The 19,476-nt window shown below is 33.4% G+C and overlaps 1 protein-coding gene across 2 annotated transcripts; it reads left to right on the top strand.

The window, feature by feature from the left end:
- The first annotated feature begins 781 nt into the window (after positions 1-781).
- Positions 782-18,531, top strand: spint1a (serine peptidase inhibitor, Kunitz type 1 a). 2 transcript variants are annotated; one of them, XM_051868670.1, is made up of 12 exons: positions 782-1,013; positions 2,472-2,936; positions 3,028-3,051; positions 3,744-3,901; positions 4,039-4,180; positions 9,541-9,711; positions 12,893-12,940; positions 13,070-13,201; positions 15,084-15,134; positions 15,286-15,456; positions 16,818-16,877; positions 17,639-18,531. In XM_051868670.1, exons 2-12 carry the CDS (start codon positions 2,528-2,530, stop codon positions 17,821-17,823), a joined length of 1,551 nt encoding a protein of 516 aa, XP_051724630.1. In that variant the 5' UTR covers positions 782-1,013; positions 2,472-2,527; the 3' UTR covers positions 17,824-18,531. The 2 variants fall into 2 exon arrangements, with proteins under 2 accessions (XP_051724630.1, XP_051724631.1); XM_051868671.1 differs by lacking the exon at positions 3,028-3,051.
- Positions 18,532-19,476: the final 945 nt, after the last annotated feature.

Here is a 19,476-nt window from a genome sequence, read left to right as displayed (position 1 = left end):
TGTAAATGGGGCATTATAGGTCCGCTTTAATGCTGATTAATGTACCAACAACCAGTCTGTGTCAGATGTGTTGCATCAAAACTGACACAGTAAAAGTCTTGCAAAAGGATGTCGTGCCTACAGATTTGCCCTTCATACCACACATGCACTTAAAGTTAGTTTCCGTTACTGAAACGATAATATCAATCTCACTTCCTGCACGAATCAAATGCATTCTTTACCTCAAACCTCAGAAAAGTCTGTGACAATGTGCACATGTCCAGAAAAGGAAAAGGTTTGCAGATACATCACCATCACAAATGAGCAAATACATTCAGAAATGTTTATGGGTCGATCTGGCTTTGAGGCTTGATTTTTCAGAAAGTTCACCAGAATTGAGGTTTTGATGAAACTGGACATGAATAGCACTTCAAAAAGTCCTTTTTGATGTTTGAGGTGAATGATGCATCTGAATAAAGAAACAAAACTTCATCGCCCTTGAATAGACACACTTGATAATTGAAGTGAAACACAAAAATCTTGAATAAATTAACTTTTTATATATATATATAAATCTTTAATGCTGTTGCATGCCAAAACAACCGCTTCACACATAATGCAGAAGTAACAGACACGTACAATAGCCACAGTCATCATGTGTTAGTCTGCGGGTTAGTGATGCTGTTAAAAAAGAGACAGACTCAGACATTAGAAACCAAAGCCTGACATTAACAGGAATGAGACCGGTAGATAAATATTTCCCCAAGCAAACATAAATGAATAATGCAGCGAGTGTGGTTTATAGTGTGAGGGGGCGGAGTCTAACTCTGACTGATGCATGACGTGCTCACTTCCTGCTCGCGCAGGTATCTCTCGGTATCGGACACACCTGAAGCTCCGGACCTGCCGAAGTTTTACTTGGAATCAACGACACATTTGTACCGAAACTCTCGTTTAAACGACGTTTTTACATCTGGTCATTGAGGAATTACACCGTTTTGGAGGAGACGAACGCTTAAAGTGCTGTTTAATAGGTGAGAAGTTGAAATATTCAATGTTTAAATGTTTACCTGACGAACTCAAAACCAAATATTTGCTGCGTTTCCCTCAGGCGGCCTGTAATGTTTATGTTTGATTAAACCAGATACTGCGGTGGTAAATCTTCGGTGTTGTTGTGTCATATGAGAATTGTGAGTGTTTTAAGTTATCGATATATATATAGTTTTCGCTTTACCTTTTAGACGTTTTTATGGGATTTTTGGCGTGTTTTTAGACTTAGTCGAAGGGTTGTGAATTAAGGGAAATGTATTATACTGTATATTAATCTTCTCAGATTGATCTTGAGTCATATAGGGTGAATTTGGGTAAATTGGGACACAGTCTGATCATCTCAATGTCAAAACAGTAGCCTAGTTTACATAAATTCACCATGTATTATATATATGTAAAGCTGTCCAAAGGAGATTCTTCGATGTGGATTCTGTCATATTCAACAGTTGATTAAAATAAATAAAAAAGCGATTTAAATAAAGAATAAAAAAATGACTTAAATATATAAATAATACATCTAACAATACAGTAATGTAGTGAGTATCTGTGGAAACTAAAAGCTTGATTATACAATGTTATTTTACTTGTAATGTTTAAAGTTTTCTCCTTTTCAGTTCGGTCTTGAATCATTTATAAAGGTATTTTATTGGAGGTTTTGTTCTTTGGAGAATGACTCATTGATTCTTTATGGATTTAGACATTCTGCTAGCTGTAATATTATTTGGAAGTTTTATCGTTGAAAGTTTTCTCTTTTCAGATTGGTTTTGCATCGTTCATTTTATTTGGGATTTTATTGGAGGTTTTGTTCTTTGGAGAGCGACTCCTTATGGATTCTTTATGGATTTAGTCATTCAACTGGCTATATGTAACATAAATATTATTTGGAAGTTTTAATGTTGAGAGTTTAACCTTTACAGATTGGTTTTGAATCGTTAATAAGAGGTTGTGTTCTTTAGAGAATGATTCATTGATTCTTTACTCATTCTGCTAGCTATAATAATATTATTTGGAAGTTTTAATGTTTAAAGTTTTCTCTTTTTTTTCAGATTGGTTTTGAATCATTTGTAAATGGGGTTTACTGGAGGTTTTGTTCTTTGGAGAATGATTCATTGATTCTTTAGCCATTCTAGTCACTATAATATTAATATTATTTGGAAGCTTTAATGTTGAGAGTTTAACCTTTTCAGATTGGTTTTGAATCGTTAATAAGAGGTTGTGTTCTTTAGAGAATGATTCATTGATTCTTTACTCATAATATTACTTGGAAGTTTTAACATTTAAAGTTTTCTCTTTTCAGATTGGTTTTGAGTCATTTGTAAATGGGGTTTACTGGAGGTTTTGTTCTTTGGAGAATGATTCATTGATTCTTTAGCCATTCTAGTCGCTATAATATTAATATTATTTGGAAGTTTTAATGTTTATATTTTTCTTTTTCTTTTCAGGTTGGTTTTGAATCATTTGCAAAGGCATTTGACAGGAGGTTTTGTTCTTTTGGAGAATGACTTCAGCTCGATTCTGGTTCTTCTGGGCTGCGGTGGTTCTGGTCATCGTTCTCCATGTGGCTCCATCAGATGCTCAGGATGAAGGGAAACCCTGTATGGAAAAATTCAGTCTTGGCAAAGAGGATTTCGTGTTGAACACAGATGAATCTGTGAAGGAAGGAGCCACGTTCCTGGGTTCTCCTCGGGTGTCTCGGGCTGAAGACTGCGTTCTGGCCTGCTGTAATGATCCGAACTGCAATCTGGCTCTGATGGAACATGGACAAGATCCCAAAAGCATCAGCGTGTGCTTCATCTTCAACTGTCTGTACAAACAGAAGAAAGTCTGTCGCTTTGTGAGGAAGAAGGGCTTCAACAACTACCTTCTGAAGTCTGTTTTTAAAGATTACCTCGAGCACAAGGCTTCAGGTAAGAGGAAATCATGTGGAGATATTAAAAAGACATTGTTTATTTTACAGTTCAGCAATAAATGAGTTGTTTTTGACATCTGTTTTTAAAGATTACATTGAGCAACAGGTGCCAGGTAAGAAAAAAACGTCTAGAAATCTCTTCTAGATATCCAATAGTTTTTACGGTTCAATAATGAATGACTTTATTCAGTATTTTTTTCGTTGTAGTGTTTTTGGTCGAATATGTCTTGGGAAATACTCATGCATGTCCAGACCTGCCGAAATCCTCAGAAGTGTGTCATTGTTTCACATTTTAGCCGGTTGTTATAACCAGGGGCGTAGGAATAATTTGAAAACAAAGACATACTGAGAACCAAATTAAATGCCTTGACAAGTGCAGTTTTCTGTGTTGACATATTAAAATATTTAATAGTCAATAGCATTTAGTTTGCATCACAACTGTCTGATTTGACAAAAATGGAGTGCAAGATCAATAGTTTTGCTGTTTTTCTGGGAGAGAAAGACTGCAAAGTAAATGCACATTTATTTTGTCATGTTTTTGAAGTACAAAACATCTTGATTTTCTGAATGCAGAAACTTGATAATGATGATAATGATTGCGGTTGTGTTGCTGCGCCACTGGTTCAACCATATAAAATCTCATCTTGTTTAGTATCAATATCTTTTAGTCACAAACTTTAATTTCCTCTGCATGTCTGAGACAAAAACGGCACTTTATTAGTTTTCTAGTTTTCTTGTGCAGTTCCCACGTTATTGTTTTATATTGCACAATGTTTCATCGCAGCAGTGTTTTGATTTCTTGCAGATGTAGAGGACAAACCTCCGGTTGCATTGGCCGGGCAGGACAGAGTCGTTCAGCCGCGTGAAGATGTGACGCTGAACGGCATTGAGAGCAAAGACGATAAAAAGATTGTGAAGTGGGAGTGGGAGCAGGTGTCTGGAGACTCATCGGCTGTTATGACGGTGGGTTATATTGGAATAATATTTTCTGAAAATATGCATCAGATTACTTTTGTAAATTCTGCCTATGTATTTGTTTTTGTTTAGATATTTAATTCATGTACTACAACTTTTTTTTTTTTTTTTTCTTTTTTTGTCAGAAAGGGCATTTTGAGGATTCAGTGACCATCTCCAATCTTTCTCCGGGGATGTATAAGTTCAGACTCACGGTCACAGATGACGCAGGACAGACGGGCTCGACTGAGGTCTCAGTTTTGGTCCTGACGCCAGAACAGTCACTCCGTAAGTATATAAAAATGCAACAGGAGTTGTGTGTTTACGTCATTTATTTATTTGCTTTTTAACAAATTGAAAGATTTGATTTGCAGGTTTTTCTACTGAATATATAAACATAGAAAATATACAAATTGTAGCGCTGTGTACATTATGTGGACCGAACAATTCGTTTCTGGAAAAAAAAAACACTAATTAAAACAGATCTGTTGAGGTCTATAAGGATGCTTGTTTCTGCCAGCGAATAAATAAATTAAAAAAGGAATTGTGACTTTTTTTTTCCCTTCACAATTGTGCTGTGAGTTAAGTCTAAATTGGAAGATATAAACTTGTAATTGCAAGAAAAAAGTCAGAATTGTGAGAGATAACATCGCAATTATGAGTTATATAGTCAGAATTTTGAGATATAAATGTGTAATTGCAAGAAAAAAGTCAGAAATGTGAGATATAAAGTCAGAATTGTAAGATGTGAACTCGTAATTGCGAAAATGACAGAATCGTGAGAGATAACATTGCAATTTGAGTTATATAGTGAGAATTTTTAGATCTAAATGTGTAATTGCAAGAAAAAAATCAAAAATATGACTTCTAAAGTCCAAATTTTGATATATAAACGCATAATTGCAAGAAAAAAAGTCATAATCGTGAGAGATAACATCGCAATTGAGTTATATAGTCAGAATTTTTAGATCTAAACGTGTAATTGCAAGAAAAAAGTCAGAAATGTGATTTCTAAAGTCCAAATTGAGATATAAACATGTAATTGCGAGAAAAAAGTCTGAATTGTGAAAGATAACATCGCAATTGTGAGTTATATAGTGAGAATTTTGAGATATAAACACGTAATTGCAAAAAAAGTCTGAATTGTGAGATATAGTCAGAATTGTAAGATGTAAACTCGTAATTGTGAGAAAAAGTCATAATTGTGAGAGATAACATTGCAATTGTGAGTTATATAGTGAGAATTTTTAGATCTAAATGTGTAATTGCAAGAGAAAAAGTAAAAAATATGACTTCTAAAGTCCAAATTTTGAGATATAAACGCGTAATTGCAAGAAAAAAAGTCATAATCGTGAGAGATAACATCGCAATTGAGTTATATAGTCAGAATTTTTAGATCTAAACGTGTAATTGCAAGAAAAAAGTCAGAAATGTGATTTCTAAAGTCCAAATTGAGATATAAACATGTAATTGCGAGAAAAAAGTCTGAATTGTGAAAGATAACATCGCAATTGTGAGTTATATAGTGAGAATTTTGAGATATAAACACGTAATTGCAAAAAAAGTCTGAATTGTGAGATATAGTCAGAATTGTAAGATGTAAACTCGTAATTGTGAGAAAAAGTCATAATTGTGAGAGATAACATTGCAATTGTGAGTTATATAGTGAGAATTTTTAGATCTAAACGTGTAATTGCAAGAAAAAAGTCAGAAATATGATTTCTAAAGTCCAAATTGAGATATAAACTCGTAATTGCGAGAAAAAAGTCCGAATTGAGAAAGATAACATCGCATTTGAGTTATATAGTAAGAATTTTGAGATATAAACACGTAATTGCAAAAAAACTCTGAAATGTGATTTCTAAAGTCCAAATTTTGAGATATAAACACGTAATTGCAAAAAAGTCTAAATTGTGAGATATAAAGTCAGAATTGTAAGATGTAAACTCGTAATTGCGAAAAAGTTATAATCGTGAGAGATAACATTGCAATTGTGAGTTATATAGTGAGAATTTTTAGATCTAAACGTGTAATTGCAAGAAAAAAGTAAGAAATGTAATTTCTAAAGTCCAAATTGAGATATAAACTCGTAATTGCGAGAAAAAATGTCCGAATTGAGAAAGATAACATCGCAATTGAGTTATATAGTAAGAATTTTGAGATATAAACATGTAATTGCAAGAAAAAAAAAAGTCCGAATTGTGAGAATAAAAGTACCTATTTTATTTTTTATTCAGTGGTGGAAACAAGTTTTCATAAGTCTAGTTTTTCAAACAAGACTGAAAATGATAAACAGAATTTTGTTCAGTTTGAACAGATATCTTGTTTAATATCTAATTGATAGTTGCCTTTGTATAATGTATGAAAAGTAATGTTCTTGACGGCCATCAGCGTTAATATTCATTTCCATATGCGTCATCACTTGCTTTAAAGTAATTGGTCATGCTATCATGTTCTCTGAAGAGTGTTTCTCAGTCATTTAATCTGATTTCTCATAAATGAAATTTGCATGAACTGTTGACCTATGATAAGTTCTGCTCCAACAAGTTTTGAAGTGACCTTAATTAGTTGTTGGAAAACATGGATTAACCATTTACCAGGATTTGTCAACCAGTTTCTTTCAGTTAACCCAGAATGTTCTGGTTTTCTCAAACAGAATTCACTCCTGTGCTTTCTATTAAAAGGAGCTTTACTCATTAATTTAATCTTTGCTTTGTCTAATCCATCAATTCCACGGATTTAATGATTTATCATGGAATGGCTCAGGAGTTGTAGTTTTGTAACCGATTGCCTGATGTTTCCTAGTTTCAGTAGAAACAGGAAATCTCTTGAGCAAGTGGCCATTTTCTTGAGTGTTTCAGAAACTGGTGCGGCAGGTTTTGCGGTGGGAGTTTCACAGAGAATGTGAGCGTTCATTGAGTGTTTGTGAAGCAAATGTTCACATGAGACATTGACTAAAAATGTAAATATAAAACCCTGAATTCAGATGATTATACACAGATTAATTCTATTAGTCTGAATACAGAATAGATATTTAGGTTAATCATGTTACATTTGCACTGTTTTTTAGCGTGTGCTGCCTTGTGTTTTCAAAGCGCAGTGTTTGAACAAGGAAATGTGAATAAACTACATGTAACACAGTTAATTCATTCATTAATTATTAAAAAGTTTTCCATTACAGTTATTGTGTGTACCAGATTAAAGGAGTATTCAGAGTTAAATGCATGTTTATCAGCAGTGAATCAGCAGCATGTCAGAAGTGTCTGGTATTTAACTCTTCATATTTTCAGCTTATGTAAGTGGTAGTTTCAGTTCTCTTTGAGAAAGCATTCATATTTCACATAGTTCATGTGCTCACACGCACAGTTATGTAGATGAGCAGTACGGTATTGAGTCAACTTTAAAATACAATCAGGAACACTTTATTTTACTAAATTGATATTGTATATTGTAATTGATGGTTTAATTCCTGAAGGACCACATGACCGACACATTTATGATGGTGTAGTAGAAAAAGTATGGAAGTTTTTTTTTTTCTGCTACACATTAAAAAGGATTGCGACTTTTATATCTTATAATTCTGACATTTTTTTTCTCGCAATTGCAAGTTTATATCTCACAATTCTGACTTTATCACACATGCAAGTTTATATCTCACAATTCTGACTTTATAACTTACAATTCTGCCTTTTCTCACAATTACGAGTTTATCTCACAGTTCGCACAGTTTATATCTTACAATTCTGACATTTTTTCTCGCAATTGCAAGTTTATATCTCACGGTTCGCACAGTTTATATCTCACAATTCTGACTTTATAACTTACAATTCTGCCTTTTCTCCCAATTGCGAGTTTATATCTTAACCCTTATGTGTTGTTGGGGATGTTTTCATCCACTTTGGGGTGTTTTTGAGTCTTAATTTGGCCACAACTTTCTCTGTGTTTCCGCAAATGGAATGATTTTTGGTGACAAATCTTATTTTGATACATATTTTGGGAAAATGCTTTGAAAATTTTCAAAACCTCAAAAATACACTGTGGGCAAATTTACTACCCTTTCGTTATGTTCGTTTTAACTGCTGTAAAAATGTATCAAATTTTTTTTTATAAATCTATTAATCAACCTCAGTCCTGATCAAAACCACTAAATGTTTTAAAAAAGGATTTTTACTCTTTAATTGCCAAGTTCATAAATGATGTCATTGATTTGGGGAAAAAAAACACACAAAATGACTTATTTTCAATATAAAAAGTGATTGTGGACTGGATATTTTTTTACCTTTTATCACAGTCTTGGGCATGTCAAAGATTAGTAACAACATTGGCTTTGATGCATTGTTAGTTTTTGTGCAGCATCAGATTTTAATTTGTTTCTCCCTCATTTACTGTTCGTGGCTGTTTTTGCCCCATTGACTTCCATTATAACGACATTTTTTGATTTGAAATCCATGACACCATAAAATCATGCATTCTGATTGTTGGTGGTTTTCCCTGTTGGGAAGAGGTAAAATTTGTCATTTTTACTGTTGATCACCAGGTGGCACCATTAACCCTTTAGATAGGCCTGGGCAAAAAAAAAGCTTAGTTTTTGGCTTTTATATGGAGTTATATTGAGTATAACAGCATATTATTGTGTGTGTGTGTGTGTGTGTGTGTGTTTGTGTGTGTGTGTGTGTGTGTGAGAGAGAGTGAGAGAGTGACCTTTGCGCACTTACCTTGATGCGTCTATCTTACAATTCTGATATTTCTTCTCGCAATTGCAAGTTTATATCTCACAGTTCACATAGTTTATATCTTACAATTCTGACTTTTCTCCCAATTGTGAGTTTATATCTTAAAATTCTGACTTTTTATCACACATTCGAGTTTATCTCACAATTCTGACTTTATAACTTACAATTCTGCCTTTTCTCCCAATTGCGAGTTTATATCTCACAGTTTGCACAGTTTATATCTTACAATTCTGACTTTTTTATCACAATTGTGAGAAAAAAGTCAGAATTGTGAGTTGATAGTCAAAATTACCTTTTAAACTTTTTATTCAGTGGCGGAAACAAGCTTCCATATAAAGTCATTTAACAAACCAGTTTAAAATGGAAGTGCCATAATTGTCACTTTTACCAAATCCAAGGATTATCTCACCTGTCTTGCCTTCAAGTGATCAAACTTTAAAGTTTTTGCTGAAAATAAGTGCATTGATGTTTCTTTGATGGTACATGATCCTGACTTTAATTGCATAGATGTTCTAATATTAGTGTCATGTGTTTTGCACATTAACACTTAAGGGGTTAGTTCATTCAGATTTTAAAAATGTCAATTTTCACACCCTCCACAGAGGCTCTGAAAAGTTTGTCAAGGCATGTTTTAGTTACAAGACAGACACTAGAACCAGTGACACAAAACAAGTTTATTTCAGAAGACTTTGAATATTGCGTGCAAGTCATATGGACTAAGTTATGATACTTCAGTGTTTTCTGTCAGGAACAACATAATAAATTTAAAACAGGATTTTCTTTATTTGACATTGTAGGCCTTTAGAAGTGAGTTAGTCTATTACTGTCATTCTGTTGATGTGGCGTAAGTCACCAGCATGCAGAACATTTGTTGTAAATGTTGAAAAAATGAATGAATGATTTTCGTCCCATCAGATCACTGTCTGGTGCCGAAGAAGGAGGGTCCATGTCGAGGCTCTTTTCCACGTTGGCACTACAACGCCGTCACAGAGAAATGTGAGGAGTTCAAGTTTGGAGGCTGCAAACCAAACCGCAATAACTACCTGGCGCTCAACGAATGCCAGAACGCTTGCGACAAAGTTTCAGGTAATTATCATTATTTTTTATGGTCATGTTTACAAACAAATGCCCGTTAATTACAACAGATAAAACTTAATTTTCACTGTGCAAAGTGGAAGCAAAATAGTAATAAATGCATAAGTAAAATTATAGTAAGTGCAAAATGAGTTCCTAATTGAAGTACAATTCAAATGATTATTATTGTGCATATAGACTGCCGTTCAAAAATCGGCAAGATTTTTATTTTTTTATTTTTTAAAAATAAGTCTTCTGCTCACCATGGCTGCATTTATTTGATCATAAATACAGTAAAAACACTAAAATTGTGAAATATTATTATAAATCAAAATGACTGTATTCCATGTGAATATATTGTAAAATGTAATTTATTCCTGTGAGCAAAGCTGAATTTTCAGCATCATTACTCCAGTCTTCAGTGTCACATGATCCTTCAGAAATCATTCTAATATGCTGATTTGCTGCTCAAGAAACATTTATTATAATTATCATTGTTATCATCACATGTTGAAAACAGTTCATATTTTTGTGGAAACTTGTTTTTCAGAATTCTTTGATGAATAGACAGTTTAAAAGAACAGCATTTATTTGAAATTATTACTGTCACTTTCGATCAATGTAATGCATCCTTAATGAATAAAAGTATTAATTTCTTTTTCTTTTTTTTCTTTTTTTAAATATTAATGTAGTATCCAACATAACCCAAAGCCTCATAACCAGTAAACGGTTATATATCTCGGTTTACTGGTCACGAGGCTTCAGGTTTTGTTTTAGTTTTAGCAAATTAGGACAGGAAATGGTTCAAATGATCTTTGTCAGATTTTTCAGGCAGCTTTGCCCTATTAAACTGCATGAAAAGCATGCATCACCTGGTACATTTAAACAAACTTTTGAAAACTAATAAAGCAGCAGTGTGTCATCAATGATTCATATTCTAAAAATCCATGAGTCATTCATTAATGTGCATGATCAAAGTGTGTATCCTTTTTTTTTTTTTATAATAATAAATTACACATTTTTGTCAAATGCAATCACACTTAACCCTCATGTACTGTCGCGGGTCAATTTGATACCAGTTAACCTATGTTTTTTTTTTTTTCTTGAATTTTTGTGACCTTTTCTCATTTAGGGTCATGAACATGCATGCAAAGTTTTAACACGCTGACGTGTTGTGAAATGTGCATACAGAAATTTTATACGTTCTTTCTGTTTGTGGGTTAATTTGACTCGTATAGACAGCTGTTCAAAAGCAACTGTACAGACCCAAAATACAAAACACTTCTGTGTTGTATGTCAGAGCTCTTCAGCTCTAGTACTGAAGTGCCAGTGTCTTACTGAGTTTAACAGCTTTTTATTTTCAAAGTGAAAATAAAAAGTTGTTTTACCTGTTAACCGTCTGTCACACTTTTTGAGCATAGATATGAAAATGACTTTTCCAACTTAAATTGTTAAAAATCTTGAATGCTTCAGAGCACAGATTTAAGTTTGGTATCTTTTTAAAGGGAACACTTCACAGATTATTGTAGAAGTAAAAAAAGTTGTAAAAGTAAAGTTTTAAAAATTATAGAAGTTTACGTTTATGAAAATTTAAAGGTGCCATAGAATTGAAAATGGAATTTACCTTGACATAGTTGAATAATTAGAGTTCTGTACATGGAAATGACATACCATGAGCCTCAAACACCATTGTTTCCTCCTCCATATGTGAATCTCGTGCGTGAAAAACACCACGGAAAAACAGGCGAATCCCAACATAACACCGACTGTTACGTAACAGTCGGGATTGTCAAAATTTGCATATACCAGCCCATGTTCAAGGCAGTATTAACGTCTGGACCTGCACAGCCGAATCATCAGACGTTCTGCAGGTATTGTGAAGCAAGCAAGCAAGGACAATAGCGAAAATGGAAGATGGATCGATAATTGTTCATGATGTACTGTTAAATGTGGTTAAAGTTACCATTGTTTCTTACTGTATTCATGGAGACCAGAGCCATGTCGTTATTTTCATTTTTAACCCAAAAACGCTTGCAGTCTGTATAATTCATAAACACATCTTCATTCTTATTGAGTTTCTCCAACAGTGTGTAGCTTTAGCCACGTTAGCCGTGCAGCACACTATCAAACTCATTCAGAACCGAATGTTAGCAAACATCCACAAAATACACGCCATACTTACGTGATCTGATATGCTGCATCACGAACAGTTTGTAAAGATCCATTTTGAGAGTTATATTTGCTGTGTGAACTTCTGTATTATTTATGCAACATTTAATGGAGTCGCGAGCTTGGGGGCGGGGAGCACGAGCATTTAAAGGTGTACACACACCAAATCAGTGCATTTCAAGCAGTTAAAACATGGTATAATAAAAAATCTATGGGGTATTTTGAGCTGAAACTTCACAGACACGTTCTGGGGACACCTTAGACTTATATTACATCTTGTGAAATGGACACCTTTAAAATATAAAAATATATATTTTATATAAAATATGTATTTTACAAAACATGTTCAACTCTAAAACTTCAAGAAAATCAAAACTAAATAAATGAAATAGCTCTGTGACAAATTTTAGGTTGATATCTCAAAAAAACAACTTTCAGTAAGATTTTTTTTTTGTGCGCAGTACCAAACTTTTCCACTAGATTACATTCAGACTCTTCGATTTCCATATATGGTTTGAGTGATCTGAACCATATTTTCCTATACTTTTCATAATATTTATGAAGCATACATCCTATTCAGAAGAAGTTTGTGCAGTAATGTTAATATTTAATTTGAATTTAATCCATAAAACACATATAAAAAACATACGGAAAGAATCAGAGTTTGGCACCACATCACAAATGAAGAATCTATCCCCGTTTATCCATTGCTCTGTCATTTCTTTTGAAAATCAGTCTGAAAGCTTTCAAACAATATATATAGTTTAGGTTTAGACGAAGATATTATTACATTTTTATAAATCATAAATTCAGAAATGTATTCTTTGTTATTTGTACCTGCTTGTATGCTTTTTTTTCATAGTGTGATTTTTGGGGAATTGTATTGAATCCAATTAGGGTCAATTTGACCCACTCCATAACAAGTGTACACAGAAATCGAACAGAGCATGAGGGTTAAACTAATTTTTAAGTGTGACTTTTCAAAATACCTTTATTTTACATGATATATTAATTATTATTGCAGTTTCTGCTGGTCCTCCATCTGGAAGATTAGGTCCAATCCAGAATCCTGGTAAGTCCTTGAGTGCTGATGATGTATTCATTTATTTTTTCAATGACAGTATGCCATTTCTTTTTCTTTTTTTTTTTTTATAAATTTAATAAGCAAAACCTTCTGTTTTGAACTCTTGCTAACACACAGATGAGCAGTGTGGTGTGACGTGTGGTCCGGATCACTTCTCATGTTCTAATAGATGTTGCATCGGAAAAGATTTCGAATGTGATGGAGAAGCACAGTGCAGCGATGGTTCGGACGAGGCCGAATGCGCCAGATGTGAGGATCACATTCATCACTGTTATAAACGTAGATTAGAAAATAGAGACTTTTCTTACTCGGTATTTTGTCTTATTTTACAGGACAAATATCTAAACATTCTTAAATCAAGATACATTTACTTAAGGAGCAAAATTACACATTTTCTGAAAAAAATCTATCAATAGTAAGTGAGTCTTTGCTTAAAACAAGAACGATTATCTGTCAGTGGGGTCAGAAAAATTAAAACTTTATTCAAAGGAAAACAAGTTTATTTTTCTGACTTCAGTGGAAGCTTTTTTTAAGCATAAACTCACTTAATTTTGACACATTTTTTTTTAAATTTTACTTCTTGAGTAAATGTATCTTGATTTAGGAACGTTTAGCTATTTGTACGGGAAAACAAGACAAAAATTTGGAATATAAGAATATAATTTTTTTAGCAACATACATCACATTATAGCATGATTTCTTGTACCTTTTATTAGTTAAAGGAAAAGTTCACTTAAAAAGGACATGATGGCATCATTTACTGGTACCTGTACACATTTATTTCTGCTGTGAAACACTGAGTTATAAGTATGTTAAAAATCAGGTACTTTTACTCAAAAGAATACTTGATACTTCTACTGGAGTAATATTTTATTAGGGTATCTAAGCTTTTTCTCAAGTAAAATTGAAAAAGAGTACTTGATACTTTTACTCAAGTCATATTTTTAGGGTGTCTGTACTTTTACTCAAATAAAATTGAAAAGGAGTACCCTTTATGACCGGCAGGAGCGCCTGCGCTCCCATTTGCATGTCTCTCTTTAAGAGCCAATAGAAACTGAAACCAAGTAGGTACCACAATAATTCTTTTTGCATACAAAATCAGAGACTTTACACATTCAGATCATGCCTCCAGTCTGCACAAATTGAGTTTACAACAAAAACAGAGCACAGGCGATAACTGAAAACAAATAAGTAGATTTCACGTGACGTTTTTGCTCATTACTTCATGAAAATTTGCACAGATCATAGATCACCACATCACCATTTAAAGCAGATTCTTATGATTAAAATGAGCCCAAAAACAACATAATCCATTGTGTCGATCATGAGATATTACTTACTGAGTGATGTAATATATTTGGCTAAAAACATGTCTCTCGTCTTTCCGGGATGCAATGTGATATCCAATGTTCCCGGAACCATCCAGGCTTGTTTTCCATCATGGAACACCACATAATAAATATCATTTTAAAGCTTAGAAACTCTGCTTTTTAATATCTAACCATTTTGATAAACTCTCAACGTGTGCTGAGTAGTCCCTATAAACCGAGTGTATCACCCGACCGGCGCCACCTAGCAATGAAAAAATTCATAATCATATTTTTCAAAAATACTGCCTTGATCCACAAAAAAATAGGTGTCATTTGAAAGCTTAGAGTCTGAACTTTACAATATGCATATAGCTAATTAGATTAACTTCTAAGTAATGCTGAGTTAATTGCTGATAAATAGAAAAAAATGTTTTCATAATTTACTTAACTAAAAACAAATATGTAGATTTCAAGTGGCATTTTTATAAATAGTTTCTCACAATTACAATGACTCCAAAATCATCATAATCCATTGTTTCACGAGATATTCCCCGTTCCTGTAACTTTTGATTACTTTATGCGATCACCATAAAATTTGATCCAGATGCAGCTCACATGTAGGAGAGCTTCATCAAAAAAGAATTTTCCTCCTATCTTATTTCCTTCCTGAATTATTGCATGTCAAATAAGAAAGATATGTAAAATTATAAAATTATTAAATGTACTTTGATTGGAGACTGAAATCAGGTTCAGGTCATTTGTTAGTTTCAAAAACAGTTTTATGTGTGACTGAATGGATTTCTTCTTCTCTTTATTTTCAGTGAACAAAAAGTTCAGTCGATTGCTGGAAATTCCTGTGGACAAATCCACAGGTGATTTATATTTCATTTTCTGTCATGATATATGTAAACCTCAATTATATCTTTTTAAATATTTATTGATGACCATTTTATCTTGAAAAACTCATCACTGCATTTTAGTGCCTCTTTAATATTAAAATGAGCAATTCATTCACTCTTACAGCTCATTGCGTGGAGCCGCCGGTAACCGGACCTTGTCGTGCAAGTTTCACCTACTGGTACTACAATCCATATGAACAGCGCTGTAACCGGTTTAACTACGGTGGCTGTGATGGAAATTACAACCGCTTTGAGACGGAGGGAGAGTGCATGATGTCATGCAGTTCAGTGACTGGTGAGTTTTACTGTATTTTTACCACCAACAGAATTTGAAGTCAACATGCACTGTAAAAAAAAAAGATTGTAACAACTTAAAATTTTGCATTTAAATATCTTTCCCACATTTAACTTGAGAACTCAAAAATAGTTGTTTGTGCATTTGATCATGCACAATGATCTCTTAATGATCCTTAGCTTAGGTAGATCCTTACTGAGGTTTAATTATATTTTTCTACATATAAAGTTATTTTAAAGATTTTGAAGTGTTAAGACGTCATTTGGTTTAACCGTCCAAAGGCCAATACAGCCATTTCATTTGTGATTCAAATATCTTAAAATGTAATAAATGTATATATTTTTTATTCTGGCATGATTTTATAACATCATATATCAGCATGGTATTAAAATTATGTGTAGAAGTCGTTGCTTTGTTATGAGAAAGAATGTCCGGAAAAATTAATTTTTATTGACGTCATTCGGAGTAACCTTTTTGGATCAAGTCATGCGGTCAATATCATGTGACAGGATGTCACATCATTCAGACACCCGCAAAGGACCACATGGTTGTGAAGCAAAGTTACTAACTCTCTCTTAACTATTTGAAACATTCATGTTTTCACTTGTTCATACGCATGTCCCGAAACATCAGGTCATTCGGTACAACCGCTATAAAACATGGAAAATGTTTTAAAAACTTGTACTAAATATAAAATGTTTGATTGTCATTTTGCTAGCTAGCTAGATATCAGTCTGTTAGCATTGTTTGAAAATATCGTCATTCGGTGTAACCAAAAGTGTCAAAACCGAAATTTTGGTTAAACCAAATGACTTTTTTGGTGACAATTTTTCTCCATCTTGTAAAAAATGACAAAATCAGTGTTAATTGATTATAAAAACCACATAATCTCATTGTTAACACTTAATAAAACTTCAAAATGAATTATATCTCCATTATTTTACACTTTCAAAAACCTTATTCATCAATGACCCAAATACAATGAACAGTAAATCAATTAATCCTTCCTACTAGCAAATATTTAATCTAAATGACAGAAACTGGTATTAAGCAAAACACTTACGCACTCTTGCCGTGTCCACTGACTAACCGCTTTCCCCATAATTATTGTTGTTATTATTATTATTATATTGTAATTGTTTGGCTTTCTTAAACACCAGTGAGAATGTAATGTAGACTGATGCACTATATCACAACTAAAACGAGAAAAACTTTATTAAATTTGCACTCTGAACATGGGTTGGAGCTCTTAACTTTGAACTCTCAAAGTGCACCAGATTTAACTTTAAAATCTACAAAATATTCACTAACACTTTTCTGTCTCTCCTGCAAAACATCATGCCATGTTTATTTCATTTCAGAATCTGACGTGTTTGCCAGACGTGCACAGTTTGAGAAGCAAGAAGGCAAGGATGATACAGGTGACTAACACCGCTTCACCTACACAAAACATGCTTTATAATTTACAGCATAAATGCATTTAAATGCATAATTTCATGCTTTTTTGGTTTGGTTAGGTTTGGTCTCTTTTTAAAGAAGACACTTGGCAAATTATTGCTAAAAAAAAAAAAGGGGGAACTTTTTTTCTAAACAAACCGGTTTCGGAACGTTAATAATACAGAAGGAACGCAGGAACAGAGACGTTGAAATACAGATTCTGCTCGGAGTGAAACGATTGAATTTTTTTTTTGTTTTTAAACCCTGATCGACAGCCCTAAAAATTGTAAATTTATTATGAAAAATGCACAAAAATACAATTTTCAAATCTTATTTGAAATGTATATTTTCCAAAACACATTTTAGTCTAAAACTGTGAGGAAAATCAAAGCCATAAATCTAAACAAGTTGTGTTCCAAATTTGAGCTTGATATCTCAAAAAATGAGCTTTCGGTAAGAAGATGTTTGGGCGCAGTACCAAAAGTTTCCACTAGATGAAATTAATTTCCAATGCGCTCGTTTTTGACTGTGAGCAATACAAGTGTGACTCTTTTTCAGGACCATTTAGCCTTTTTTAATCATGTCCGTGATGGTTTTTGTGTTCACACAGCAAGTGCCAAAACCTTGGACAAAGGTCCAATATTTAGGGATTGTTTTATAGTCTGTTTCCCTTATTGGTTCTCCTGAAATGGACTGATCCAGATGCGATCCTGACCTGCATGTCTCTCTCGTCTTCTGTCCTCAGCTGCTATTATATTTGCAATCATCCTGGGCTGTGCCATCGCCATCCTGCTGGTTGTTATCGCATGTTGCCTTGTGAAGGGAAAGAAGAAGCGTCGAAACAAACATCAGCAAGTGGCTGTTAACGGCGTTCACACCTACGAGGATTCAGAGAAACTCGTCTACAACAGCACAACCAAACCCATCTGAACTCAGCCGGGGTGTGATGTGAAAATGAATTTGTATATGCAGTAATTATTTGATTTCTTCACTTGGGTTTGTTTTGAGCAGACAGGCTGGTAACTGTGCAGCAAGGAGGTTTGGTTTGTTTGTTTTAAGTTTGAAAACTTTTATTACCAGAATATTTTCAGAATAATATGAAATTGATTCACTTCTGTCCTTTGCTTTGTTGGATTTCACTCAGGGGTAAATGTGTTGCAATAGCATATACTAAAGCCAGTTTTTAAAATCCAGACCACAACCACACAAAATAAATCAAGATTTTTGAGCCACTTACGTTTAGTTTGCAGTACGATTAGTACAATTAGTTTGAAGACTGGAAGGTTTTTTGTGTGTGTGTGTCTCAGAAATGCTGCCTCTCTACAGTTTATCTTAAATCAATGTAAACTTTGCCTTATTACTTAGAAATTCGTTGCATATTTTAGTATGTTTGAGATCTGAGATATTGATCTGTGGCTCTTTGTTTTGTTTTTTTTGTATCCATGAGCCACACTTTTTGTTTTTATTATTTTATTTTTTTAGTAAACTGATATTTTGGATGCAGGAATTACAAATACATGGTGAAAAATACATAACCCCACAATACAAATTTGTACATAGATTTTTTTAATGTGTTATCTATACTTATGTCTAAACTACTGATCTTGGAAAGTCTCAATAAAACTAATATGTACAGACTGAGTGTGTGGATGTGTATTTAACCAAGGCAATACTGCTGCTTGTTTCTAACTCTGTATGGCTCTCCTGATACCGATGATGCTGCTTTAGCTCCCCCTTGTGACTGAATATGTAAATACATGCTTTTAACAGCTCACTCATTGTGATATCTGCTCCATTTAACATTATAATAAATTAATTAATCAGTCAGACAGAGGTAGGAGGAGTGAGGTTAAAAACAAGCAGTTTATTAAGTAATATTAGTTTTGGATTTGTCCATGCTTGATCGGTCAGATTTTACCTGACCTGCACAAATTCAACAAGTGGTGTTATACCAAAGCAAAGGCAATGGAAAATGACTGCTTCACAACATCATCCTGTGACATTAAAAACCTTTTATCATTAAGTAATAAAGACAAAACTGCACATAACTACAGTAACAGAAAAATACACTGATCAGGCATAACATTATGACCATCTTCCTAATATTGTGTCTTGGTTTTTATTGTTGCACTGATGAAAGTCAGCTTCATATTCCCTCGAAGCCTGATGATATCTACCAGTTCTCCAAACTAATGGACTGCATAGATGGTACCAGCTTAATGACTACTGATTTCCTACTTCTTAATTCAGAAGAAAAAAGGGCTGCCAAATGTGAGATCTTAGGATGTGTATTTAATTTAATTCAATTTGTTTTTTGTACATATCTATTTTTTTCTCATTAAAGTATTAGAAACGGTAGGTTGTGCTGTTAAATGACCTGCAGGTGGCGCTATTGACTCAACATTAACATTACAAATCATCACATTGATTTCTTATGGGTTAATTTTACTATTTTAAAAGTTTTGTTCGAATATATAGCTAAGTTAACAATTCATTTACAAAACATCAAACAAATAAAAACATTAGTTCTGGGCCGAAGAACATTTCCTTCCGTTTTTGAAAATATTTTGATCAAATCTTCAT

This window comes from Ctenopharyngodon idella, chromosome 17 (assembly GCF_019924925.1).
Source record: "Ctenopharyngodon idella isolate HZGC_01 chromosome 17, HZGC01, whole genome shotgun sequence".
NCBI classification, from domain to species: Eukaryota; Metazoa; Chordata; class Actinopteri; order Cypriniformes; family Xenocyprididae; genus Ctenopharyngodon; species Ctenopharyngodon idella.
This window is presented reverse-complemented; position numbering and strand designations above follow the sequence as displayed.